The sequence below is a fragment of the Dromaius novaehollandiae genome, chromosome 16 (assembly GCF_036370855.1).
Source record: "Dromaius novaehollandiae isolate bDroNov1 chromosome 16, bDroNov1.hap1, whole genome shotgun sequence".
In the NCBI taxonomy this organism is placed as follows: domain Eukaryota; kingdom Metazoa; phylum Chordata; class Aves; order Casuariiformes; family Dromaiidae; genus Dromaius; species Dromaius novaehollandiae.
Genome location: NC_088113.1, coordinates 4,324,815 through 4,352,379, shown reverse-complemented (window position 1 = coordinate 4,352,379; position 27,565 = coordinate 4,324,815). Strand labels below are relative to the sequence as shown.

General features: G+C 42.9%; 1 protein-coding gene across 4 annotated transcripts in view; it reads right to left on the bottom strand.

The window, feature by feature from the left end:
- The window catches only part of MMP24 (matrix metallopeptidase 24), a 65,059-nt gene that overhangs the window by 11,919 nt on the left and 25,575 nt on the right, over window positions 1-27,565 (bottom strand). For all 4 annotated transcript variants that reach the window (XM_064521294.1, XM_064521296.1, XM_064521295.1 and 1 more), the window contains one exon: window positions 13,150-13,311. In XM_064521294.1, the coding sequence (XP_064377364.1) occupies window positions 13,150-13,311 (162 nt within the window). The remainder of the gene's footprint in view (window positions 1-13,149; window positions 13,312-27,565) is intronic.

Below are 27,565 nucleotides of genomic sequence, written 5' to 3'. Positions count from 1 at the left end.
ACAAACTTCCCACACATTTTGGAGGTGATAATGCAACTTGCGTGGATACTGACCTCCAAAGCACCAAGATAACCTCCTCATGTAGGACATCAGCTATTAACAAGTTTGAGTACCGCTAGTGATAGTGACAAAAACTCCCAGGGCTGCCTGCCTGTGCTATCTGATTTTCCAGGCTGGGGCACCCACATCTACAGGCCAGAACCCCAACTCCACACTTGCTATCTTCTATGTACTCCTGCTACATGTATGATATCTTCAGGCCTAGTCCGCTCTTCTGCTGTACATCCTCAGCCCCACAGACAAACACACAAATCCATCATCCCAACCCCCCTACACTCTCCCAATGTCTCTTCAAACCAGACTCCAACCCCAAGTCTTCCCTCAGCTCCAGTCTTTATGGCATGGTCAGCCCGAGAAAATGCATCATATGTGAAGCCAGAACGTGTTCCTTCAGGCAGGGCTGTGTCATGGCCAGATGGGTGTCAGTGCTTGTGCTTTTGTGATGCCAGTGAGAGCAGAGTTTGGAGCTGCTCCTGCTGCCATGGGCACTAGGCAGCACTGCAAGGTGCTCCCTGTCACCCACCCACATGGTCCCCTGCTCTAGCACAAGCCCAGCTGGTCACTAGGAGGCCTCTCAAAGCTGTATTTTATGGAATCCTTATTGAAGGCACCAAAGACGAGGACATCCAAGACCACAGCTCAAGGCTGTGGAGAGTGTGAGGCTGAAATCAGACATGTTGAAACTGAGACGAGCAAAGATGTTTTACTTTAGATATCTATTAACTAATGAAGAACTCCAGCCAGACACCGAAAACTGGGTCTCCTTAAGGAAATATTCAGAACAAAGCCCACAAGGGAAGACTGCTGATATTTAGGAAAGGTTAGCACCACTTACCAGATGCCTAGGAAGCTCTTGAGACAGTTAACATACAAATGTGCAATGAAGGTACCCAGAGATATTTGAAAGAATAAAGAAAATCTGCCCTGAGGGCGTGCCAGCAGTCCAGAGCACTTCGTGTAGCATCATGCGGAAAGGTGGGACTATCCTCTGACAAAAGGTGCTGCTGTCTGAGGTGGCACTTCTTCAGCAGAGGGGGATATAACTGTAAATTGTTACAGATTGTAAAAAATAAGCCAATGTTGAGACCACTCAAGTGGCATGATAGTGCCATGAGTTGGATATAAGGCCCAGGAAAGTCACGACTGCAAGCAGGCAGATCAGTCAGGTGACAGATACTGGTTTAACCTTCCAGCATGCCAACAGCACCATTTCGCCTCTAACAGGAGGCACCAGATGAACTCACAGAGCATCGAAGAGGAGGAATCCTTGCAGACAATCAAAGCACTCCCTCACCGGCTCCAATGCCTGACTCAGCAGCCACAGCGCTTACACACTTTACTACCATGGAAGAAAGGAAGTGTGTCTGCAAGATGGGATCTTGTTTAGAAAGAAAAGGAGACCATGAAAGAGAGATGTACTTAAAACTGAGTGATGAATGAAGAAAGCCAGAGAGTGTATGTCCTGGCTAGGAATGAATGTTCATTCATCACCCAGTACTGTGGAGTGTTTGGAAATAAGACAGCATCTAAAAAAGAAACCCTTTTCTTTTTTATTATTCTTTATTATTCAGCAGCACCACAGATTCCCAGGCTCACCTAGGGAAAGATGTTTATGCAGATCCAATCACTTTTAGGAGCAGGAACTACATGGCCACAGTAATTAAGTATTGCAGTTCCTGGGAGGAAACTGGAGGGATTGTGATTGAGAACTTGAAGAAAAAAACTGCAAAATGTCATGTATGATGTGCCATGTTCAAGGTTGTGGCACTTGGCTGCAGCATTTGGGTGAGCTTGTGGGCACAAGGTACACAAAGCTGCAATTAAGCAGAGTTGGTGGTAGAAAGGAGCTAAGATATAACGATGGCAAAAGCAGAACGGAGGAAAGTGGTCCCACAATACACTCCTCCATGGACTGGATAACAGCCCAACCCTAGTATTATGTTTTCCAAGAAAGTCAGCAGACAGCAATAGAAGGGCATTGGGGAAGTGCCAAGAGTCAAGAGTTTCTTCTTTGCTGAGCACTGTACGTGGTTTAACACTCTTGTCATTTAGCATAGAGCCAAAACATCTGAGGTCAGAACATGTAGCTAGTAGGTCCAGATTCATCATTGCATAGACATAGGAAACAGAGGCAAAAGGCACCAGCCCAGGTTATACAGGGATAAAGACTATTGAATATAGATTGACACAGGGCAGTGATGAAGATGCAACTGGACTATGTAGAGCTGTGGCAGCCAGCTGACAAACTTAGATGTGGCCAAAGCTGGAAGGACTAGAAAGACCCTCGTCCATCAAATGGCCTAACAAAGAAAAAAAGATGTTTCAGCAATACCCAGGCCCAACATTGCGTTAGCCAACTAACACCTGCACAGACCTGACTGCAGCAATGTGGATTTGAACCACCTGAAGCTAAGATGAAAATGTAATTGTCTCCCATGCCCAGAGCAAGTCTCCTAATTACCAGGCTACGAGGCACAAGATTGGTACTAGCTCTTTCCATGAATGTGCTTTTGAGGAAAAAAAAAAGAAGTGTTGACTGTCATTTGGCTGCCTGCTGCTGTTGATATGTCCTAGGCCTGCTCACAGCATCTCTTTACCTGCCTCTGCTGTCTCTGGATTACAGCAGAGCTCCAATGAGAACAGGGCTCTTCTGCAAAGCACATGCTGCATGGGAACTTGTGATCCAAAGTATAACTGCAAAATTACTTTTGGTGCCTTCATGGTTAAATGGCTGCTGAGTTTGCTCCCTTTTTGGCTGGCAGCTAAATTTTTTTGGCTGCTAAATTTTTCCTAAGTCATGTTTTAATAGCACAAAGAGACACACTGGTTTACACCACAAGTCTCCTACACTGGGTCTGTTACCTTCATTAGCCACATTTGCCAAAGAATGAAAAAAAAGTTGATTTGGCAAGATTAATTTTTCATAAATTCCTGACTATATTTCTGCTATTTATTGACTGAATCCTATACCAGCTTTCCTAGTGTTTGCCCAAGACTGAGCTCTGCACTCTGGCCTTGCAGGAACATTCTCATGGCTTTTTAACTGAGAGTCCATAAGCACTCTTGTAATCTCATGAATTTTCAATAATGATAAAATATTGAAATAGGCAGGGCAGATAGCTCCTTCATCAGCTTTTTAAAATGATATGGGACAAGTCATCCAGACCTATTTTCACTTGTTATCCTTAGTGAGCACTATATAGCAAGTTCCTCTATTACTACTGGACATGAGAATATTTCATTATCTGTGGGGGATGTTAGTGTATCCTCCTGATCATTTCTAAACACTGGTCAGAAATCTTTATTGAGCACTACTATTCTTTCTTCATCATCCCGAATAACTCTGTCGCTTCACTTTTAAACAAAACATTCCTCTCATGGTTGTTCCCTGACAGCCATGTATTTTTCCTTCCTATCTTTTACTTTCATTCTTGCTTTTATGCATGCTATGCCTTCTAATTTACAGAAGCTCCTGGGCAGCTGGTAAGTGATGTTAACCTTTCCTAAATATCAGCAGTCTTTCCTTGTGGACTTTGTTCTGAGTATTGCCTTAAGGAAACACTCCTTAAGGAGTTTTCAGTTTTCAGGGTCTGGCTGGTGCTCTTCATTAGTTAATAGGTGTCTAAAGCAAATCATCTTTGCTCGTCTCAGTTTCAACGTGTCTGATTTCAGCCTCGCACTCTCCACAGCCTTGAGCTGTGGTCTTGGACGTCCTCATCTCTGGTGCCTCCAATAAGGATTCCATAAAATACAGTTTTGAGTCCTCCTGATTCAAGCTGTCTCCTGTTGTTGCTAAATAGATTGCATTTTAATTGCTTCCTTCACTTTTCCACTGAGTGAGGATGGACTTTCAGCTAAAGGCGACTTCTTTCTTAACATAAGTTAATCCTACAGGTATGCACATGCATATGGCAGAGGAGTACGTGTTCAACACACATCCTGGGTCCAAGTGCTAAGCAGTCACAATTTGGTCTACAGCTAGTGGAATGGGAAGCAGCAGCACAATCCGCCCTTGTTGAGGAAAGATGGTTATCTTGTAATGCCTGAGCGATTTCTGAGCATAACCTGTCATGAAAGCAGAATGAATAGATCCCATATAGTTTTCCCAACATTCATATTTCAAGAATCTCAACACGGTAAGCTGTGTCCAAGACAGAAGGGCAAAGGCAGGATGTAACAGATTTACCAGCAGCAGAGATGGCTGTGTGAACAAAGACCTACTTAAGAGATGCTGGCACCTTGGTACAGGAACTGATTACACCCACCACTGATATAACTAACCAGGTGGTATCACATGCAAATCATAGCCTGTATCACTATGTTTCCAAGCAACTTTAGAAAATCAGTGAGAGCAAATCTCATTGAGAGAAAGCTAAGTGAGAGAGGATATTGCATGGGACTGTGGGCACAGAAGTTGCTATTTGGCCTGAACCCCTTCATTAGGTCTGAACCTAGTCATTCTGCCATCCCAGCCCTGGGGTCAAACCCACCCTCAAGGGCTGAACCTAGCCACTTCCACAAGGGAAGTAGGTAGGAAATCCCTTGGAGCTGGAAACTCTACGTTCTGGAGACAACTTGGTAGGACTTTGCAGACACTGTGTGGAGAAGAAGATTTTCTTCCTCTCTATCACAATCGAGGCAAAAAATGTCAGAAAGCTTTTGGGCCACAACAGATCACCTTCAGAGTGTGACTTCCACCACTGGCACTTAGCCTCCTACCTTCATGCTTCCTCTGTTGCAGACCATCTGAATACCAAGGTGACCTGTGAAGATAACACAGAGAGAGGAGGCATTTAGGAGCCACTGTGTCGATAGTTGAGGACAAAATATAATTGTACTGTCCTCCTGGCTATTGACAGAGTGTTCCCTGAACTGCACAACACCCGCCTGAAGGCATCCTGAATGGCTCTACGTCCATTACTTTCTAGCCTCTGGCTGGACGAGAAAGCAGATCTCCAAACCTGCCAGGAGCAAAGAAGGTCCTTTGTTTTAGATCAGGAGAGATAATGATCCAGCTAAAAACAAAGGTGTTTTTTTATCTATCTTCTTAGTATTCACTCCAAGAATAAAACTATGACAAGAATAAAACTATGATCCAGAGTACAGGTAGGCAGTTAGGTTTTGAATAAAATATAGGGGTTTTTGGTCATAAAACCCTGATCTGCCTACATGTTTCTGCAGGACTGTGCCAGCTTTCCAGGTACACAGGAAAGATTCCTCAGTTCCAAAACAAAATGTATGATTAAAATGAGGCAGGGAGAGTGACAGAAACCCACCTGACTGCTTGGCAGGCTCCAGTGACTTGGAGAGAGGTCCGTGTTCATATTAAATGAGCTAGTTGCCAACGAGCTACCTCAAGGACAAGAGACAGTCCATCCGCAACAGCTCAGTGCTCAGGAAGGACTCATTTACCTTGCTCACTAGGTAAATTTGTCCATAGTGCTCTCTGCTCTTCTGTGACTAGACCTCAGTAGTAAAGTGAATTAGCTAATTTACAGTTAGGTTGGGTATCTTTGCCACAACACCCACAGCATACCAACAGCTGGGCAGTTGAAGCCCTCGTGATAATCACCAGATGATAGGAAGGGTTTCTCAAGCCCTTCTCACAGAGGTGTTCTCCTCTGTATGAACAACTGCTACCCAGTTGTTAGAGCACTTCCCTGGACCACAGGAGTCCATGGTCTAAATCCTTGCTCTGCACAAAAGGGAAGGCTTTGACGAGCTCTCTAACAAGGTGATTCACTTTGCGGTTGGGCATGAAAACTGTGTCCAAAATTCCTAGCCTGACTCAGGCAGAAGAAGGATGAGAGTCTGGGTCTCTACAAGACACTCAAACTGTGATGCCTGCACTGCAGTTCCCCTCTGGAAAAACTTTATTTCTGACATTTGCTCCACTGCTCCGCTGCAAAACAGAACAGTTTTTGGACTCAGGAAGATCTGTAGGATAAAAGAAATATTTCATTCCCAGCCATAATATAAAGTAGTACTTCTCCATTAGCTGAAAAAGTTCCTAAGAGGGCTGGGCTCCTCTTCAGCTCCACCTTCATCAGGAAGCAGCTGAACAGTGTGGTTCAGCTCCTTCCTCTCATACCCAAGTATGTAGGCTCCAGGACTGGTGCAGGCATGGGTGAGTCCCTAAGCTCTGACAAGGACCTCCAGGTGACCCCAGGGACAGCACAGGGAACCAGAGAAAGGCTGTTACTACCTGCCTGCTCTTTGGAGTAATGGGAATGGAGACCTGACATATTGGCAGGTGAGACTCAGCTGATACACCAGAGAAGGAGTCTGGTATTTCCTTCTGGGTCCAACAGAGGAAGGGTACAAATGAAGGGATGCAGCATAGAGAGGGAGTCTGGGATCTCTGCCATCCTTCAATATGCCAGAGTTGGGGCATCAGGGCAGATCTCCCCTGTTCTCTCACTGCCACCCCTTTTCTTTCTCCTATTTCCTCTCTGAAAATATCACTGTGAGGTGTGGATCTAAAGGCCCCAGATCTGGCAGCTCCCTCTTACACGCTGCTGTTTTCAGGGATGCTGGCAGGAAGTGCATGGGGCTGGAGAAGGGTGGATGGGTAATGTAGGAAGTCCATAATTCCTCAAAGAGATGCTCCCTTCAACTGGCTCTATGGGTGCTTCTACTGTTTAAGTACATAGGATGGAGGGTCATTGGAAACAAGAGTATAGTTTGTCTCCATGCTCTGAACTCTACAAACAAGAGGAGAGAGGTTTAATCACAGCATTCAGAAAGAACCCCCCCCCCCAAACTTCAAACACCCAAACCTCAAAACACAACACATGAAGCACTAGTATTTCTACCATTTCCAGCCAGTATTCCAGTACGGGTAATGCAGGGAGAGTTAATACTGTCAACTCATCGGCTGCATGTGTTGGTTCATTTGTGACACAGTGAAAAAAAAAAAAGTTAAGTTTCTTTGTTTTGAAAGAAAATAGCATTGTAAGTTTGCCTGTAAGGAGGAAAGATGATAGCAATTTTCTCAAATGAAGACCGAGATGAACCCTTTTGGAAATGCCTGTTCTGCTGTCTTGAGTGCTAACACTTTAGGACAAGCTGCATGTCTCACAATGGTGATCCCAGTGATGGTATCCGTGTGGCCTTTGATGCCTATGTTTGAGCCCACAGAACTGAGCCCACAGTGCTGGGACTATAGGGCTTGTGCTGCATTTGGACTTTGTGAACTGTCCAAAAGGTATGATACTGGGCTCACCTTCATCACCTAGCATGCATCCTGCTTCCAGCTTGCCTGGTCCTGTGCTATCTGTGATTTCTCTGAATACACACTGTTTTGGTTACACAGTCACTCTGTGAGCTGCTGTGACAAGAGCTAGTACTGTAAGCAGGAGGCCAGGCCCAGGATCCTTGTTATCTTGTGTACAAGTACCAGCAGGACCAGTAAGTCCTTGCCACCTTTGTCCCTGCCACTGCTCATCCATCTGATCATAATGGACGGAAACCTCACCTTCTTTACCCCTGCAGAGCAATAGTTCTAGATGGGATGGGCAGTCACAGGAAAAATCACACTGTTGTTAAGAGCTAGGATCTCCTAGAGTAGGTGCACCATTTTTGGAAATGAAAATTACCCTTTCTGTTCTCTCTTCTGGAGGCTGGTACTTGTCCTTCAGCAAGATGGACATTCATCACAATGCCAGTGTGCTTAGCCTACTGCTCTTTTGGCATGGGGAGGTCCACTGCAGGCATGCAAATCCATTAGGCATACCATGCTTCTCTGTCTCATGATCACTAAAAATACCACCTTTCATAGATAAGGGTCTTTGGTATCTCTATATGTTCCCCACCTTCAGAGGACATTATCAGAAAACAGTCCTATTCCTAATTTTTCTAGGCCCTGTATGACAACGAAGCTTGTTCTGATGGTCCTGCTCACAATGCAGTGATGCCATGTGGAAATTACAGCCTTTTGCATCAAGTATTTCTGCTTCACAAGCCATCTTTCCCATGCATGTAGCTTGTATGGATCTGGGATTGCTCTATAGGGAGGACCTGTATGGAAAAGGCGAGGGAAGTTGTGAAACAGAAACCTGTTGCACAGGAACAACAAGGCTGGAAGAAGGTGCTCTTTGCTCACAGATACTGTGCCCTGATGATCCACTATTCCTGGATGCCAGAGGTGGTGTTGTCCAGTGCTGACAAACTTGTTCTTTGGCCAGGGGTTTGTGTAGTCATCATTACAACCCTGGACCTGAGCCTTCCTGGGAAGAGCACATACACTGACCAGGAGCTCTTCTCCTGGGCTGTAGAAAAGATACGTGAGAAGCTGACATGTTCTTAATGAGATTTGGGAGAAACGAGATCCTTGAGGCTGTCTCGAGGCTTCATAATTTGGTCTATCGTTGAGTGGATAAGAGACCTTTCCTTCGTGACCTTAGACTTTGAAAGGATCTTGGGGAAGACAGCCTGGCTTACTAGTTCTACATTCTAGAGAATGATATATGGCTCAGTGCAGGAAAAGATCTTGCACCCTAAGGGACTGAGCAGTCAGGTTTCTGTCATACTCTTTGATCAACATGTCATAAACCAAGTCATGCTGATCTTGGAGGCCAATTTAAAAATTGTATCTGTATTGCTTCTCTATCCTGTTCTGCATGCTTAGGGTCATGTGCCAGCTTATATACTTCTATTGCCACTTAGATATTTTGCCAGTAGCAAGTATTTCATCTTATTTTGTTCTCTCCAAGTATCCATGTGGACATCATTTTTGTTCTGCACATCATACGAACCCCTCTGCTTCCAGACATGGTATCAAGAGAGTCATTCCCAATATGAGAGGCTTCTTCACAGCCCACTGCAAAAAGGTGCTTAGAGAAGGACATGAAGAACAGATGAACCATTGCTGAAGGATGATCTGTTCAGGCTATGTGGTAAGGCCATGTCTGAGTGTGTCTCTTCTCTCCTTCTGAACTGCAGCTGCCTGCTACCCTGACCTCAACACTATGACAAATAAAGAAGTCAGTCAACTTAACTGGATATCCAGGGGACCTACACACAAGTATTATTTCCAATTTAATTCCTTCCTGGGCATGTCATTCATAACATGAGCATATAAATAAAGTAGGAGAGATTCTTCTGAAAAAGACATGAAATAAACAGTCACAATATTTCCCCTGTTTTGTCATGGAACATGTTACAAGGAGCACTTATTAGAAGATGGCAATATTGTCTTCCAGCCCACTCTGACTTACGCTGAATGGTGGCCCCTCTCATCATTAGCTTGTAAGTAAAAGCAACATTTTAAATATTGACCTCATACTAACCAGAATGAAGCACAAACAAGATTTCACATCACCTGCTGTCTCTTTAGGTGAGTTTTGAAATAAATCCAGAAGAAAATCCATTCAACAAATCAGTTACAAGATAGATTTAGACATATTCTTTTTCCAATGGCTAAACACAGATACAACATAAAAATATACTTGAAACACATCATTCTCAAAAGAAAGAGACAAAATGGACTTAAATTCTAGCAGAGACTCTGTTCTTTGTTCTAGTAGCTCCACTGGAATGAAAATTTGGAGGTTTTAATTTACTTCATTTTTAAAAAGATGCTGCAGACAAGGCAGTGGCTCTGCAATTTATTTTGTAGAGTATGCTCCTAAACAGTATGTATTGAGTGCATGCTACTGCACTTTAGAAAACGTCAAGGCAGCGAGAAAGCAGGAAGCTTTGATTTTTCGATAGGTGCTTTGGTAGAGGAACTTCTAGCATCCCCAAAGCACGACAAAGTGGATTGGTATTGTGGAAATAAAATGCATTTAGTTGAATGTTCCTGCTAAGACTACAAGTAAAATATTTCAGCAGTTACTTCTCAGCTGTAAGGAGTTCAGATGACAAATCTGTCCTTATCTCTCCTATCTCCTGTTTCAGGGAGAAACATAACCAAAATTTTCCATTTTTGCAACCCATAAGGTTTAGACGTATTTTTAAATTAAACTTCATTTTCTGGGTCAGAACTCTGTGCTAAAGGCTGAAATCTCTGCCTGGAGAAACAAAGATCTGAATGCAGAAGCTGCTGCTTCTTCTCCTGCCAGGACCAGATAACCCTATAACCACCAACACCATCCCCAGCCCACTCCATTTTGAAGGCCTCGGAGGTAAGCCTTGAATGACTCCAGGATAGCCAACAAACTCAGACTGCATCAGGTAGTAATAAGTTCACACCGCCTTTTTCAAGCAGAGTTTAAATTTCAAGCATGTTATATTGCACAAGGAGAATCTTAACTTAGTACGTGTCTAAAGATTAATGCCAGTAGGTAAGTAAAAAACAAGTGCAAGTCTCGTGGTGCTGCTTCTCAGTGTAGGTGGTACGGTGTAGAGCTCGCTCTGTTCTGTGCTGTAGCTGTGTGCAAGATGCCATGCTGTGCTCTCAGGAATATGGCTGTCAGGGCCCTGAGTGCACTAATAGGCCTTAATGGCCCTGACCAGCCTCACTTGGCACCCCCATTTGCCCCTGACCATAGCCCAGGACCCCATTTCAGCTCAGTCCGGGGCTGTCAGGCCCTGCCTAGCAATGCTGTAGTAGTGCTGGCCTCCAGCTCTGCCACAGTGCTGCCCTTCCCAGCCATGGGTCTGATTCCAGACCACACCTGCGGTGACCACCTGGCCTGGCCTCGGACCTGTCTCATCACTATGGATCCGCCCAACGACCACTGGATTCTGACTGACCCTGGTTGCTGTCACCAGACCTGGTCCTGACCTCAGCCTATAGATTCATGTCCTGGCCTAACCTTGGACCTGCCTCATCACCACAAACTTCTTTGAAGATCTGGACTCTCGGTTGACCCCAGCTGCTCCTGGGCCTGCCCTGCTTGTCTCTCCCAGGGGTGGTGGGATAGGCCCTGCTCAGTGAGGCCCCTGCCCTGATGGCCTTGGTATTGCCCTCCATTTTTAGCAGCTTTCAAAAATGAAAATTTAGGTATATTATTTAGTGAAGGTTTAATGCTTAATACCTCAGCACTTCATTTAAAAGCTGTCCAGAAGAATCGCTATCATCCAGAATATTTTACTGTGTTAAAGTATGCCTGATATCACAAGACACTGCCATGCAACTTCATCCTTTTAATGAACAGTGAAGAGAAATCTTCAGTTACATTGCTGAAAAAGAGCCAGTTCCCTCTAGGTGCACTACAGACCATCTTATTTTAAATGTTGAACCTTATTTATACAGCTACTTTGCAGTGAGATGAATTGCACTCTACAAATGCCTGTTTATTTCCATTGCCTAGGCAGGTGTCAAGGAAACTAGCCCAGACAGAGATGTCTCTTTAGGCATCTGCGTTGAGATAAATCAATTTTATTCCAGTCACCAAAGGAAAATTTCAGACTAAAATAACTGACGTACAGTTTAGAACTCTCAAGTCTTTCTATACTGCTTAAGAATTTTATGAGTCTTGGAACAAGTTCTATTAGCAATAGTTTTAATTTCACTAGCAGACCAGTGATGTAAATGTTGACCAGTATTGGGTCTGCCATTAATCCCAGCAGCAACCCATCAGAAACACCAGCTTTCTGTGATGATTTCCCATTGACAGTGACCATATAAGTTTTTTTCAGCTCTAATTCATATAATATCTGCTCTACTGATCCTGGGTATTAACATTTTATTCCAGATAATATGCAGCTGTGAATGCTGCATAGCTACATAGTATTGTTCCTCTAGGCTACTACTAAATAATCTGTGAAACTTGTAATTTCCTCAAAGACAGAACTCAGGCTTGTTTCACAAAAGCTGTTTTCCCCAACTATCTCAGCTACCTTTCATTACTTTCCCACATTAGCCTTTGTAGCAACTGAACCTGGTATCAGCTTTTCCTTCATTTGCCCAAGGAGTGACCCCGGACTCAGCTCTTCTCCAGCTACCTGTGTCATTCTGCTTGCCCTTGTCACTTTATCCAAACAGCAGATAGAAAACTCTCTTAAAAAAGAAACAGACCTTACACTGTTGGAAAACACAAGCAGTTGAGATAGCCAAGTACAGACGAGATCAGAGAACATTGCACTCTTGCATTTATCAGCTATAGAAGAGTCATTTTCTTTCCTAACTTCATAGAGGATATGCTTACTGCAGTTTCTAAATGATTGCTCTGATTTGCTCACTATGCAATCAGTGACTCCTTGTAGTGGCTGATGATAGAGCAGTACCCATTCCTGCTAACAGCTCAAGAAATGCAGAGGGATACAAGGGAAATTTGTTTGTGGGAGTCCCTGAAGAACTGTCACCTTTGCTCACCAAACTGCATAGACTCCATCTGAAGGCAGTGAGGAATATCAGATCCAGCACCTCACAGCCTGTCAGCTTCTTCTAGCTCAGTCTTCCCTTGACTATGGCTCCTAAAACCTGAGTTCCTCTCTGCTCCCCTCTTCTTCAGCCACCTGCCAATCATTCTCTGAAAGTCCTTGTGCTTGCATCCCATATTCTTTCATGTAGTGCCACATCATCTCCAACCCCCCAGTTTTCTCCCCTAATCCTTTTGCCTCCTTTTCTCTCTTTTCTCCTTGAACCCATATCTTTATGTTATGCAATGATGTTCTTTTTTTTTTTCAGCTGGAGACTGAAAGAAATGTTTCCTAAGCAGATCCAAACCTCTTTTCCCTACCCTCTATACATGGAGAAAAAAAATGAGTGCATAAATGTTTTTCACTTCCGTTGATGTTCTTTACATTCCTACCCTCTATTTGCATTGGCTGAAAGATGATGGGAGAAGGTACAGGGCCTTCCAGAAGAAGACGTTCCTAAAAGATAACCTTTGGGTATAGGGGTTTCTACTAAACCTTTATATTTCTACTTTCTACTAAACCTTTATATTGGGGGTATAGTGAGGCATGGAGAAGTAGCAAGATAACAAAGGTTCATTTATTCTGATTTGCGGATTGACACTGCCACAGGAACAGATGTATTTGGCTGTGGATCCAGGGCTTTAAACGGTTCCGAATTCAGCTACAGCAGAAAATCCAGCCCACTGACTGCAAGCATTTTGGGGGATACCTGTTTGTGGCTGTAAAACACTTACTACACTTGGGCTCAATATAAATAGATGAATGGACAGCATTGCTCACCATAGATTTTCTGAATTCCTTGGAGGTCATCCTGGGGCAGTTTGAAGTTGTGTGTTTCCATGTACTGGTAGAAAGGAGCCATGATAGCACTGGGATCATTGGAGTGTTCCAGACCCAATGCGTGCCCCAGCTCATGGACTGCAACCAGAAAGAGATCGTTCCCTGCAGAAAGAACACACACGTGGGTTAGTATCACAGCCACACTGTTAAACAGAATCCCAAGCTCCATTTGTTCATAAATCAAGAAGCTACTGCTTTGCTATCCTATTGTGTAGCAGTAGTGTGTAACAGTGCCAGTGTCAGCTCCTGGAGAGATGGGTTTAGTCCTTAAAGTCTGTGTGGCTTCTACAGTCAGTGTCACAGAATGGCCAGGAGCCTCCTAACCCGTGGCCACACGGAGCACTTGCAGAACAGGTAAAACATGCAGCTGCCTAGAGTGAAAGGATACCAGAGTCTACAGAAAGCAGAGAAAAAAATAAGCTGTTCAGACATCATTGACTTCTTATCCTAAGCTTAAACACAATGCTGCCAGGTGAGGTGAGAGCACTGCCAGTCTGCTAATCAGCAAGGGGCTGTGGTGGGAAAGGAGCTTGGTCTCTCTCCTAGGTCTGCCAAAGCCATGCTCTTACCCAACCTGGACCACAAAATCCCAGGGGAGATTTGTACGGCACCAGCCAGGCCTGGCAAGGCAGAAGGAAGGACACAGACTGGAGCTAACACGCCCCAGTAGCACACCTGTGATACCTGGGACAGCCTCATCTCCTCTAGCACTGGCTCCTCAACATGTTTTACTTTGCCAGACTCCTAGCACTGCCATGTCTACAGGAGGTCAGCACAGGCAGCACTGTGCTTCTGCAGGGGGACAGAGGCAAAGCCACGGAGAAAAAAGCTGGTGACACTGGTTTGGTTCCCAGCGGCAGGAGGGAGGAGGGAGGAGGAGAGGGACATGCTCCCAACATGAACAGAAAGGGCTCAAGAGCCCTATCTCTTGCAGAAGCTGGCAGGAGAAGGGAGAAGTCAGGGCACCTTCGACTCTGTGTTATAGGCATATGCTCCACTTCTGCCTCATGGATCTGGGCCCCCCATCTCCTTGCTCTAGTGTGGTCTCTGGACGTCCTACACTGTGAGGGCACCTCGACATGGGAGGACACACAAGCAATGCTTGTGTGAGGGATGAAGATGAAGCGAACGAAGACAGAAGTAAGAGACTCCCCACCCCTGCCTGCATGGGCCTTCTCTGCTGTTTTTGGCAAGGCACAAACCTGGGGCACTCGCAATCAGACAGAGAACAGAGGTGGCAGTGGCTGCTCAGTGGCTGCTTTGCAGCCCTGCTCCAGCATCCCAGGGTGTGAGGAAACACTGCCTGCAGGAGCTACCTCCCCACATCACCCAGCTGCCCTTAGAGGTAACAAAGTTCTGTTTTATATATGTGGCTGAGTTGGCCTTGGGATAGGAGTTACAATAGTGATTCACGTAGAACTATCTCCAGTTTTCAAATCCTTTTTGCTTCACTATCATCCATAAAAATGTGACAACAGTGGGTCAGGGGGTTGCAAGTCTTCACAGAGTGTTGCTTTCCCCACATCTCAAGATATCTTACCATAAGCCAGTAACATACAGTGCTCAGCTGGTCATATATACTGCACCAAAATGGTTAAATCATCTAAACATTGATAACTTGGTGGGAATAACCATCTGAATATGCAAGCCACATTAACATATACAAATATATTTCAAATAAATTTTCAAATATATTTGTTCAAATATAAATGACCACAAACATGTGGTCTGCATTTAGCCATATATACATGTAAAATTCCAGAGTTTCTATATTCCGAAAATCTGAATGTGGACTTAAGAATAATTTCTTCTTTGTTCATTGCTGGAAAATGTTTGGTATAGTATAAAATTTATTAAGTAGTTTCATGGTAAAGATTGGAGTGATCACTTTTCATGGGTTTTCAAAAACACTCTAGAAGATAGACCTAATTTTCAAAAGGGATTCAAAGACTCAACCTTCTGTTGAAATTTACATAGACTTAGTCTCCTACATCAACTAAAAACTCATGAAAACTTAATTTTCATTGCTACCACAACTATTCCCACACAGAAGCCCATGGTAAAAGCCCATCAGTACATAGCCGACTTCCATAGGAATAAGACAATGTCCATACTAAGTGCTTGGAGACTCTTCACCAATTTGGTGGCATTTTCCTCTTTGTTGGAATACCTGAAGCATCTTTGTACTGGCAGCATGTCTAGGCTTTGTCTCCTATATGAGTCAAACATAGACCAGGCTAAATTTTTTCATGAATGTAAGTCCAACCACTATCATAATTTAAATTAGGTTTAAATAACTTTCAATAACTTGTTTCTACACAAAACAAATGTCAACCCACTATAGAGTGGGAAAAGAGAATCACAAAAAAAAATCACAGAATTGTTGAGGTTGGAGGGAACCTTTGGAGATTATCTAGTTCGACCTCCTGCTCAAAGCTGGGTCAACTGAAGCAGGTTATTCAGGACCTTGTCCAGCCAGGTTTTGACTGTCTCCAAGGATGGAGACTCTACAACCTCTCTGGGCAACCTGTTCCAGTGTTTGCCCAGCCTTTATAGTAAAAAACCTTTTTCTTATGTTTAAATGGAATTTCCAGCATTTCAATTTGTGCCAATTGCCTCTTGTCCTTTCACTGGGCACCACTAAGAAAAGTCTTTACTCCATCCTTATCAGGTATTTATATAGATTAATAAGATTCTCTGTGAGCCTTCCCCAGGCTAAACAGTCCCAGCTCTCTCAGCCTCTCCTTGTATGAGAGATGCTCCAGTCCCTTAATCATCTTTGTGACTCTTTGCTGTACCTGCCCCAGTAGGGGCATTATCTTTCTTGTCCTGTGGAGTCCAGAACTGGACACTGCACTCCAAGTGTGGCCTCACCAGTGCAGAGTAGAGGGGAAGGATCACCTCGCTCGACCGGCTGGCAACACTGCCTAATGCAGCCGAGGATACCAATGGCCTTCTTTGCCACAAGGGCACATTGCTGGCCCATGGGAGTCCACTAGGACCTCCGGGTCAATTCTCTGCAAAGCTGCCAGTCAGGCCCCAGCCTGTACTGGTGTATGGGGTTATTGCTGCCCAGATATAGGACTTTGTATTTCCCGTTGCTCATTTTCATGAGGTTCCTCTCTGTCCATTTCTCCAGCCTGCCAAAGTCCTTCTGAATGGCAACATAAGCCTCCAGCGTATCACCCACTCCTCCCAGTTTTGTATCATCAGCAAACTTACTGAGGGTGCACTCTGTCCCTTCATCCAGGTCATTAATGAAGATATTAAACAGCACTGGCCCCAGTACTGACCCTTGGAGAGTACCACTAGTGACTGGCCTCTGGGTGGACTTCATGCTGCTGATCACAACCCATCAGTTCAGCCCATTTTCAATCCACCTCACAGTCTATCTAGTCCATACTGCATCAGTTTGTCGATGAGGATGTTATGGGAGAAAGTGCTGAAAGCCTTATGAAAGTCAGGATAAACAACAGCTGCTACTCTCCACTCACCCTCAAGCCAGTCATCTCATCACAGAAGGCTATCAATCAGGTTGATAAAGCACAATTTCCCCTTTGTGAATCCATACTGACTACTCCCAATCACCTCCTTGTCCTTGATACGTTTGGAAATGGTTTCCAACATTATTTACTCCATCACATTGTCAGGAATCAAGGTGAGGCTGACCAGCCTTTAGTTCCCTGGATCTTCCATTTTGCTTTTCTTAAAGATAGGAGTGACATTTGCTTTCTTCCAACCCTCAGGAACCTCGGCCAATTGCCATGACCTTTCAGAGATAATCAAGAGAGGCCTCACAATGATATTAGCCAGCTCCCTCAGCACTTGTGGTGCATCCCATCAGGGCCAATGGGCTTGTGTATTTTCAGTTTGCCTCAATGTTCCCCAGCTTGATCCTCCTCTACCAAAGGTAACTCCTCCTTGCTCCAGAGTTTCCCACTGGTGTCAGGGGCCTGGGATTCCTGAAGGCTGGTTTTACCAATAGAGACCAAGGTAAGGAAGAAATTGAGTACCTTGGCGTTTTCTGTGTCCTTTGTCACTAGGGGCCCTGCCCCATTCAGCAGCAGGCCCCCCTTTTCCCTAGCCTTCCTTTTGCTGCTTATGTACTTGTAGAAGTCTTTCTTGTTGCCCTTCATGTCCCTTGCCAGATTCAACTCAGGATGGGCTTTGGCTTTCCTAACCCCATCCCTGCACACTCAGAAAGTGTCTCTCTATTCCTCTTGGGTGACCTGTCCCTGCTTCCCCTCTTGTATGTTTTGTTTTTACGTTTGAGTTTAGTCAGGAGCTCCTTGTTAATCCAAGCAGGCCTCCTGCCACCTTCAGCTTGAGCTTGGGGGAACTGATCCTTGACCAGCTCTCTTGGATCCCTCTTCTCTCCAGGCCCATCTCCCATGGGATTCTTCCAAGCACATCCTTGAAGAGGCCAAAGTCTGCTCTCCTCACAGCCAGTCTTGTGATTCTGCTATTTACCTTGTTCCCTTCTCTCAGAATCCTGAACTCCACCATCTCATGGTCACTGCAGCCAAGGCTGCCCCGACCTTCTCATCACTGACTACGCTTCCTTTTTAAGTATCAAGTCCAGCAGAGAATCTCCCCTCATCGACTCCTCCATCACCTGTGTCAGGAAGTTGTCATTAGTGCACTACAGAAGCCTCCTGGCTTGTTTCTGCCATGCTGTGCTGTTCCTCTAGCAGATATAGGGGTGGTTAAAGTCCCCCATGAGGACCAGCATCTGTGAACATGAGGCTTCTTCCAGTTGTCTGAAGGTGGCCTCATCTACTACTTCTTCCTGATCAGGCAGTCTGCAGTAGACACTCACCATAGTATCACCCATGTTAGTCTGCCCTCTAATCTTTGCCCTTAATCTCTCAACTGGCTCATCATTCACCCCTGGGCAGAGCTCCATGCACTGCTGCTGCTCTCTCACATAAAGACAACTCCCCTCCTTGCATTCTGTCTTTCCTAAAGAGCTTGTATCCATCCATGGCAACACTCCAGCTGAGTGAACTATCCTACTGCGTCTCTGTAATCTCAATGAGATTATAGGGTAGAGCCTCTTTTTGCACATTGTTTGGAGGAGGAAAAAATAGACAAAAGGCAATGCTAAGAGAGAGAAGACCTGACATAAACGGAGACCAGGCAAAACAGACTGGAGGAGATGAGATGCCTGGTCAGCAGTAAAGGAAGGGCAATCCATGCACCTTGACAGACTAAAAGAAAATCACTCTTTTCTTGCTCTATGTGTTTGCTGTCCTTCACCGTGTGCAAAGATGGCAGTGCTATGAGACACTAGCTTGTCTTTCCAAGGAGAACCTTATCTTAATTGGATTTTTGACAATGCCTCATCTGCAAGCTTCTCTTCTATGGCACACTTCACTTTCCCCATCCCATATCCTCTAACTCACCCTCATACTGCACAGCCCTCAACTCCCACTCACCTTACCTCCTCTGCCCACACCCTTGCCCTAAAGAGCATCATCTGAAGAGAGGTCCTGGATGTCACAGAGCAAGAGCAGAAGCAACATGCCAGGTTGCTGTGCATAAGCTGATGAACAGGGAAATGATCATGAATGTCTCTGATACACGATTTCACCTTCCTGTATGATCAAACTGCAATGAGACAAGACAAACAACTTGCCCTGGGAGTCATATGCTTGCACATCTATCTAAAAGAAAAGGTTTGCTTGGCAACCTCATGTGACTGGGATTTCTGGCATGGATCCAAAGAAAATGAAGGCTTGAGCAACCTCAAGTACTTTGTTTTAGAAGATGATCTGTGTGTGTACCTTGACATGGCAGAGCATATGTGTCCTTTCCATCTAACTGCACTGAGAAAACTAGGAAGAGTTCTGAGCTGATCTGTAAGCCCAGAAAGACGAAAGCTCACACCTGAAGTCTGTAAAGAGCCATGGCACTCTGGCCTACAGGCTATTTTATTATTGTATATAAACATACCTTTCTCCAGTCATCATTACGACTCACCTATACTGGGAAACACACGTGTTTTGAAACGCCTGAGTTTTGAAATACTATTTTGACTGGCGGTGGTGTGTGAGGATGCCATGGAGCATGGGAAATTTTGGCTGGAGAGCTGTTTCTTTGACATCTTTCTAAATGTAAGGGACTGAATAAAAAATGTACCTTCCTCTTTCTAGCAACAGTGCACAAGTCAACACTGGAGTGAGAAAGCTACCTTGAGGGAGGTTACATTGCTGAGAGGACACTCAGACTGGAGTAGTGATGTGCTGGGAGCTAGTGGCTGGAGCAGATGAAGCAGTACTAAGAAGTCTGTAGGAAATGAAGTGTTCACCACAGAAAGTAGAACAAGGAGCTCCTGTTGTCTCTCAACAAATACACTGATTCTCAGTGCTGTGGTTGCTTCCCATCCCAAAGCCTTTGCTGAAAGGCAGTGGAATGGCACCTAGCATACCCAATCTCCATCTCCTTCTGCTCCCTCCCCAGCCAAAGATTTCTCACCACTGCTTCATTCTTCCAGCTTTCTTCTTTTCCAGATGGCAACAGGAGAACAAAGTCTAAGGCCACTCTGCAAGCATACAGTGCTCAAAAGCCCAGCTCTAGATTCTTCATCTTGTTTTTCTTGTGGCGTCAGTTACAATGACACTATTAGCAAGAAGTTTTAAAATTCCATTTATTTTTGTAGATGCTAAAGAGTTTTACAGTGTGAAAGATAACACACTGTTCATTTTCCTTTTCAAAGGGTGGGCTATGATTTGCCTTGAAAAGAAAACATCAAAGTATAAAATTGTTGCTTGACAGTGTACTTATCTTCTCTTCACATAGCCCTTAACCCGGAGCTGGTAAGGCTCTTTTTGCTGTTATCCACTGCTGTTTGGCTGCCATTTGGAAACTGTCTACTCAGCTGATCTGCAGAAGTCTTGAAAGGAGTATCTCTCAAACTGTTTCTGTCAGTTCTTGAACATGCAATAATATCTCTGACTTTCCTGTTCTGCACAATACTTGTCTGAACAACCTCCTTTATTAATGTTCATCTTTTTGGAGCAAGATTCAGAAGGGAGGACAGACAGTCTTAGCTTGATACTTCACCAATTGTATGGAAATGAACTCAGGCAATATGATAAAGCTCCTGAAATTCCTGTTCAATCCCTCTCCTCCAAGACCAAGAACAAATAGCAAGCTGAACTTGTGTTCAGCGTACCCCAGCCACCTGTGTCAGTGAACAGACAGGGTAAGAAGGAACTGAATTGCTTGGCTTTGAATTTGCAGAGGGAGTTCCCAAGAGAAATCCAACAATTTCTGCTCGTTTGTACCATCTGTACAAAATAAATTGGCCTGGTCAGAGACCTGCATCATCCTCCTTCCTGGCTCTCGGGAGGTATCCAGAAGTCCACTATTAAGCATCAGAGAGAGCATTTAATGCCAGGCTTCCAAGAACTCCTAACACTGGGGGCAGTTTTATAAGTTGGCTCATTGACTGAAATAGTCTGACTTGGCTAGGATATAATAAAACATAAAGAAACACAGTTAATTCAGCTTTAAAGCAGCTGACATGTTTAGCTTACCAAAACAATGTTACCAGTAGAAAAAGCTATAATTGAGGGCACACCTGTAACAATATACAAGCATTGCTCATTACCATTATCATGATGCCAAATTAAGTCAACACATAGATAACTTCTTATGTTCAGTTCAATAGTACTATTAAAGCCCACGCACACATCAGATGCAGAATCCACGCTACAATACATAACTTTAAGCATGCATTGAATTTTCTTAATTAAAAATAAGCTAAGTTTCTGCTCAGGAAAGACCTCCTGTTAATTACTGTATTCCCAGTTGAACTGGATTACTTGGGATAAATTAGAATATAATCATATATATCAACTCCTTGGTTAAAAGCAGCTGTTTGTAAGATACCATATCTCTTTGCAGAGATAAGAAACCCATGGTTTTACTGAAACAACATACAGAAAACTGTAGTCACAGACAAATAGATTCATGTATGATCTTCCTTCTAGTCATATCCTCCATCACTCTGGCTTCTTTGAATTGTCATCTTTGGCTGGAGAAATGGCTATTAAATCAGATAACAGACATCTTCGGAAAAGTTTTCCCTATAAAACTGCTAGCACATGCCTTCTTTTACAGCTTCATTCATTTTAACTATTAAAGCTCATATCAAACCCATTTCTTTATGTGACTATAAAACACTGCATATTGGGGTGTCCAATTTCTGCAGGTCAGCAAAAGCACTCATTTAAATCTATATCAGCTTAAAGTAAAAGGTCACAAGGATACTATTATGGCAATACAGTGATATTAGTCTTAATTTGGCTAGGACTCCAGCCAGTTGTTACTTGCATAATACAGACTTTGCCTATATACATCTCACTGAGCATGACAGCAATATAGCTGCAATAGGTGTAGGTAGGTTCTGTACAACACCTAGCACAGTGCAGTATAAATCCAAGGCAGTGCTTCTATGACAACAGGAGTACAAATTAATAATACGGTACATCTAATTAGTAATATGAGAGGAACTGTGAATCTCTGAACTTTATTGCATTAGTTTTATACTTTGTGAACTGTATCATCATGCTAACACAAATCTATGTCAGACTTTTCTACTCACTGCAGTTTACGCAGACATAATTAAGGAGACAGATAAAAAGTTTAAATTTTGAAATTTTATTAAAGCAAAAATGATAATGAAGAAGTCAGATCATTGGTTGTGACAGTGCCATGCCTAGCATAATTACAGAAGAGATGGTGTGAACTAAACATGCTTTTAAAATACACTAAAATGACCTCTTCAAGTCCAAGAGCTATGTGGAGACAACTGTTTTCCAAGCACAACTTAAAGAAGCTTTAGGGCGACTCTAAGCTATGCCTTGGCACTTGCATCTTCAGACCTGGCAGATTGAAACTGTCAAACCGAAGAACATGTGATTTGTCTGTAATCCTCTGTCCGCCTCCACAACATGGTCTGTTCAATAAAGGCTGTCTTTGCTAAAGGCTTTCAATCTTCTCGCATACGAAGACCCTGAAGAAGTGGTGATAGTGCTTTTCCATTTGTTTGTAACAAGAGAGAGAGGTGGAAAAGAGCTTTTCAACCTAGAAAGGAAGCAAAAATGTGTTAAAAATAAATACAGGTTTCATTTTGTTTATAAACTGTTGATTGTAAATATAGTAATGAATATGACACATCTTACAGACTTCATGCAAACTTTAGAGCTTCACTGGAGAAAGAAGAGTGACGCAATCTGCACAGAAGCTGTATCACAGGCAGGTAACAAAATGCTTGCAAAATGAGATTATGGGGGACGTCGCTAATGGCAATAAGGCTAATGTGACTATAAACTTTCCTGTCTGCAGTGTGACAACTCATTGAGCAGCTGCAGGATTAACTTGTACAAGGTGTGAGGTGCTCTGCTTTATAATAGTTTCTCAAACTTTTTTTTAAGTGCAAGTCCTCACTCGACTTATCTGAATTTTACCCCTTCTCCCCATTTCTCAAATGATATTGCAGCAGCTCAGTTTCTTCAGGGCAGATGAGTAAGGACTAGCTGTAACTCCTGGCTGCAGGTAGGAACACTCACTTGATCTCATCCTCACCCTGGAGGAACTGACCCACTGCCAGCAATTAAAGGTGGGAAGACATTCCCGGTCAGGGCAAACACATCATAACCTTTTAAAGCCACTACTCCTTGGGAGTCACAAGCCCCGGATGAAGGTCTTGAGGTGACACAGCAGACATTTCATACATAAGTCACTGCACCTTTTGTGCACAAATACTACAACATTAGCCTTTAGGACTCCTGGTTCAGGGAAGTAGAGTGCAGGCTGAGACATACAGTCAGAACAGTTACAACAGTGCATTTTAAATCATCTCCATGGACTGGACATTTCAAAGCAGGAATCTCTATCAGTGAAATAAGGACATCATCTCTGTTAGTGTAATGCCAGAAAGAGACTCAAATCTCAATGAGATCAAGTGACTGCAGAGGACAAAGAACTACACTGTATTACCAATCCTCATGAAAGATAGATAGTTTGCCATATTCTCTCAAAAGGCAGTTGCAAACTGACTTTATGGTGGTTGTGTTACAGACCTGAATAATACTGCAAGCTGCTATGTCATCTAACACGGTGCAAATGGCACTATGAGGACAATCTCCTGTAGAAATTCACAGGAAAAACGTAAAATATCTTTCTGGAATGGTGAGGCCATAACTGCCTGGGTGATGTGGAGACAAAATTGGGCAGCCAGAGAGAGGGGAAACAGGGACTGCTTCAGCTGGGTCTGCAATGCCAGATATGCACTGGAATAAGAACACTCTGCTGAAAAATATTCCCCTATCTTTCACAAGTGTAGGTTAACTCATAGCCTGTCATTCAATATGAAAATACCAAAGAATCAACTCCAAACTGAACAACCATACTTGCCTTTTATATCGTAAAGATCTGTGCAATAAAATAATTCTTCTTCTTTCTCATCTTAGTAACCTATGCAAATGGATTTCTCCTCTTCTTAGATTGCAAATGGCCTCTGTTACTCTTTAGAAGTTAATCAGTGGTAGGCATTTTATCATTTTCACTCAGAAATCTTAAATGGCATAGAATACAAAACTTGCAGGTTTTACTTTTTTTACAAGAGCTACTGGCTACTGCATTTGAACTCTGCCCAGTGTATACAAATTTTATTAGCACATAATTCTCTAATTTGGTACAACAGCTGGTCAAGAAAAGAAAAATACCTACAAAAGCATGTAAACTATAGATATGATTTTCATTCCATCAGTCTTTAAAAGAAGTTATGCTGGTGGTTTTATTTTAAAAAATGATGTAAATAAATTTGAAATCAATAATTTAGAGAGCTTTCCCTTTTCTCACTTTTTCCACTTTTCTATTATGAGCTAAAAAAGAATAAAAATAATAATACAAAAAAGGCAAATTTGATTATTTACATAGACACAGCTAGTGAAGAGAGAAAGCAGAAGTCCAAGGGATGCTAAATCCACCTTACTGCAAACAGCAGGTTCTACAGCTAGAATTTGGTACTTCCCCCAGGTGGGGAACAACGGGAAGGTTACTATGAAAAAAGGGTTTTGAAACAGCAAGAAGGCTAGCCCAATCTGCTCCAAACAGGTCTTGACCCTTCGGTGAATGGAATGCAGCCATTTTTTTATACATACTGCTGTGCATTGGCTCACTCCGCTCTGCTTCACATATAATCTGTTTTTTCTTCAGAAAGGAAGAAGGCAAAAGGAGACTTTTTGGCTCACCTTGATTCTAATGTTCTGCCTTTTTTACATAGTGGATATTTTTTCCTTTGTATGGAAGGACACATTATTCTGATCCTTACTGGCTCCCTTCTATGAATCTCAGAGTATCTCGTTCTCTGTGGAAAGAAATACAATACTTTACTTCGGTTATACACAAATCGATAGGATTCCAAATGCCTACACAAATGTATTCATACTATGTGTATAAAACAATTATTGACAAAAGTAACGGATAACAATGTTCTCTTTAGAACACTGTGAATATCAGGTGTATTTACAAATACATTGTTTTGAAAGTGGAAATTGAAGGTGATCCTTATTCATGAATTTCAGCTGTAATCAATAACTAGCACTGTCAATATTGCAACGCTTTAAAATCCAGACTGCAATAGCACAGCACTACTGTTGTGCGACTTCTATCTTTGTATAATGACAGTGTATAAAACAAAAGAAAGTACTACTTACAGAGATGCTGTCCATTAGTGAAGAAGAAGAAACTGAAGACAGAAGCCTTCCATTTGCGCTGGTGGCCTTTTTCTCTTCACTTTAGCTTTGTAATTCACACAGTAAATGGAACATTTGTTTCATGTGATTGGCTATGATGATTGACAAACTTCTCTGGTGGGAATAGCTTTTAAAAATTATAATTTGCTATAAATAACTTGCAAGTCTTTTATTTAAGGCTTTCTATGTTTTAGTTAGTGTGACACAACAGGGACAAAATCTCAAACTGCTGCACAGTTCAGCGGACTGGTTTGATCTTTTTTTGCCACGGATGGCTATCTTGAGACCACCATGCTTGCTCTCAAATTTCAGTCAACATTAAAATATGATTTTAGAGAAGTCTGGCTTATGGGAACCAGTCTCTCTAAGCAATTTCAGGATAATTCCAACCTTAAGTAGGAATGTTTTAGATACTGAACACTGAACTGGTCTTCTGCAATGAACAAAAGTGCTGACCAACAGCATGATTTGGGGGACTGAAATATTATAAAACCTGAGAGAATGAGTTGAAATTTTAATACAATCTTATGCCTTGTACAGCTTCCAACATCTATATGAAAGTCAGTCAGATAACGGGCATTCTGCATTTAAGGATACATAAGTAACTTCAAAACAACTCTGATCTTCCCTCTGAAAAATACTGATGCTTATTTTCAAAAACAGAGTATCAGAAGCCTGAAAAATACTGATGGATTCAAAATGCCATTTATTACAACAAAACTCCTTAGATGTTGAGATGTTCTGTACCTGAGAAACCAGAAAAAGAAAATGGAAAAAGTATTTAACAGTCAAAAAGTGACAAAGGCTATAGGTGTACCTTCTTGTGAGCGCATGTGCTGTCAGGTTTCTCACTGTATCAAAAATTTGTAGATTGTCCTTGCTGGCCTCAGCATTTCCACAGAAAATGCATATGAAAAAAGTGGTAAAATGAAGAAGAAAGGAGGCAGAAAAGTGAAGCAAAATGTAGAGGAAACAGGAACTTCAGAATGAATGGAAGATAAAAGACTACCAACTTCTAGCAATATGCTGAGTGAAGAGACAGAGCTAAAAGGAAGCGGTATTTCCCTTTTCAGCAAGCATGCACTGTACCTGTACAATTCAGGTAAGCGGGTTGCAAGCAGAGAGTACAAAATCATCCCAGAAAAGTGCATAACAGTGCAAATCCAAAAGAATGCAAGGATTGGATACTCTTCATTCCTCTTTGACCCCTCTCTCCACCTAAAATATCACTATCTTAATCAAACAAATCAAATACTATAAAGAACGTGTTGTGGACAATGTTTCCAAAGTGATGTGTTTCATAATACACAGCTACCAGGTTTTCTTACCAGGTAAGAAAAGACAAACCTAATAACATGCACCACTTAATACTAACATTATTATCCTAACATATTTTCAGTACATTTATATGATTAATCTAATGAAAGCTTAAAACAACCATTTAAATTCTTTTATTTCAGAAAAGTAACAGTAAGAGGTTGTTCTCTAAAAGCATCAAAAATCAGGAAAAATATTGCCAGCTACCTTTCTGCACCTACAAGTATCAGTTCTCTTTCATGACAAATCTCAGTATTAGAAGATTCTGTCTTTTTTAGAAGAATTTTATGAGTATCTTGGTACAGTTCATACTAGTTATGAAAAATAACCACAATTTAATCTGAAGAACTAGGTGCTAAAATAGTGTCTTCTTGGTAATGCTAAAGAACTGTGGGAAAAATTATTTTGAAAGGCATATCTGGAGGTCATCAAGTCTAACTTACTGCTTTAAGCAGGGCTAACTTCAAAGCTACACCAGGTTGCTCAGGGCCTCACCCAGCCAAGTTTTGAAAATCTCAAAGGATGGAATTGCCATAACCTCCCTGGGCCAGGTCCCAGAGCTGCACTACTCTCATGGTGAAGAATTTTTTCCCTTATGCCCAGATAACATTTTCCTTGTTGCAACTTGTGCCCGTTGCCTCTTGTCCTTTCTCTGTGCACCTCCTAGAAGAGTTTTGGTCCTCAGGTGGTGGAAGGCTGCTGTCAGATTTCCCCCTTATCCTTCTCTTCACAAGGCTGGACAAGCCCAGGTCCCCTGGCCTTTTCTTATGTGTCAAGTGCTCCAAATCCCTATCATCACTACTGACAAAATGGAAGTTGGCTTTACAAAGGGATCTGGGTAAGAGGCAGGAAAAGCTTTCTGGAAGAAAATGGTCACAAAGAACAGGAAAAGAAAAAAAAAAGGCAGTAAGAATGGGAGGGGAGGGAAAGAATTTATTTCTTCTTTTATTTAAAGAAATAAAAACCCTATCCAGAATGTAGATATGCAATGTTTCTGCTGTAGTTTTACAAACAACATGTTTGCTCTGCAGCCAAAAGGTAAAGGGCAGCCCTTTCTCCTGCCCCAGCTGCCCAGTTCTACCTAATTCCTTCTGTGGGCCTAAGGACTGGTCAGCTGTAAGTTAAATGAGGTTCGGGTAAAAAAGGAAAAAGACAAAGAACATTTGGCTAGATCAGTTCCCTAGTTCACACTGTGGCCACCTGAACCTTCCCTCTGGTTCAAAGGGGAGTCACATGGCAGTGACGGGGGAAGCATGCCCATAAGCCCTTGC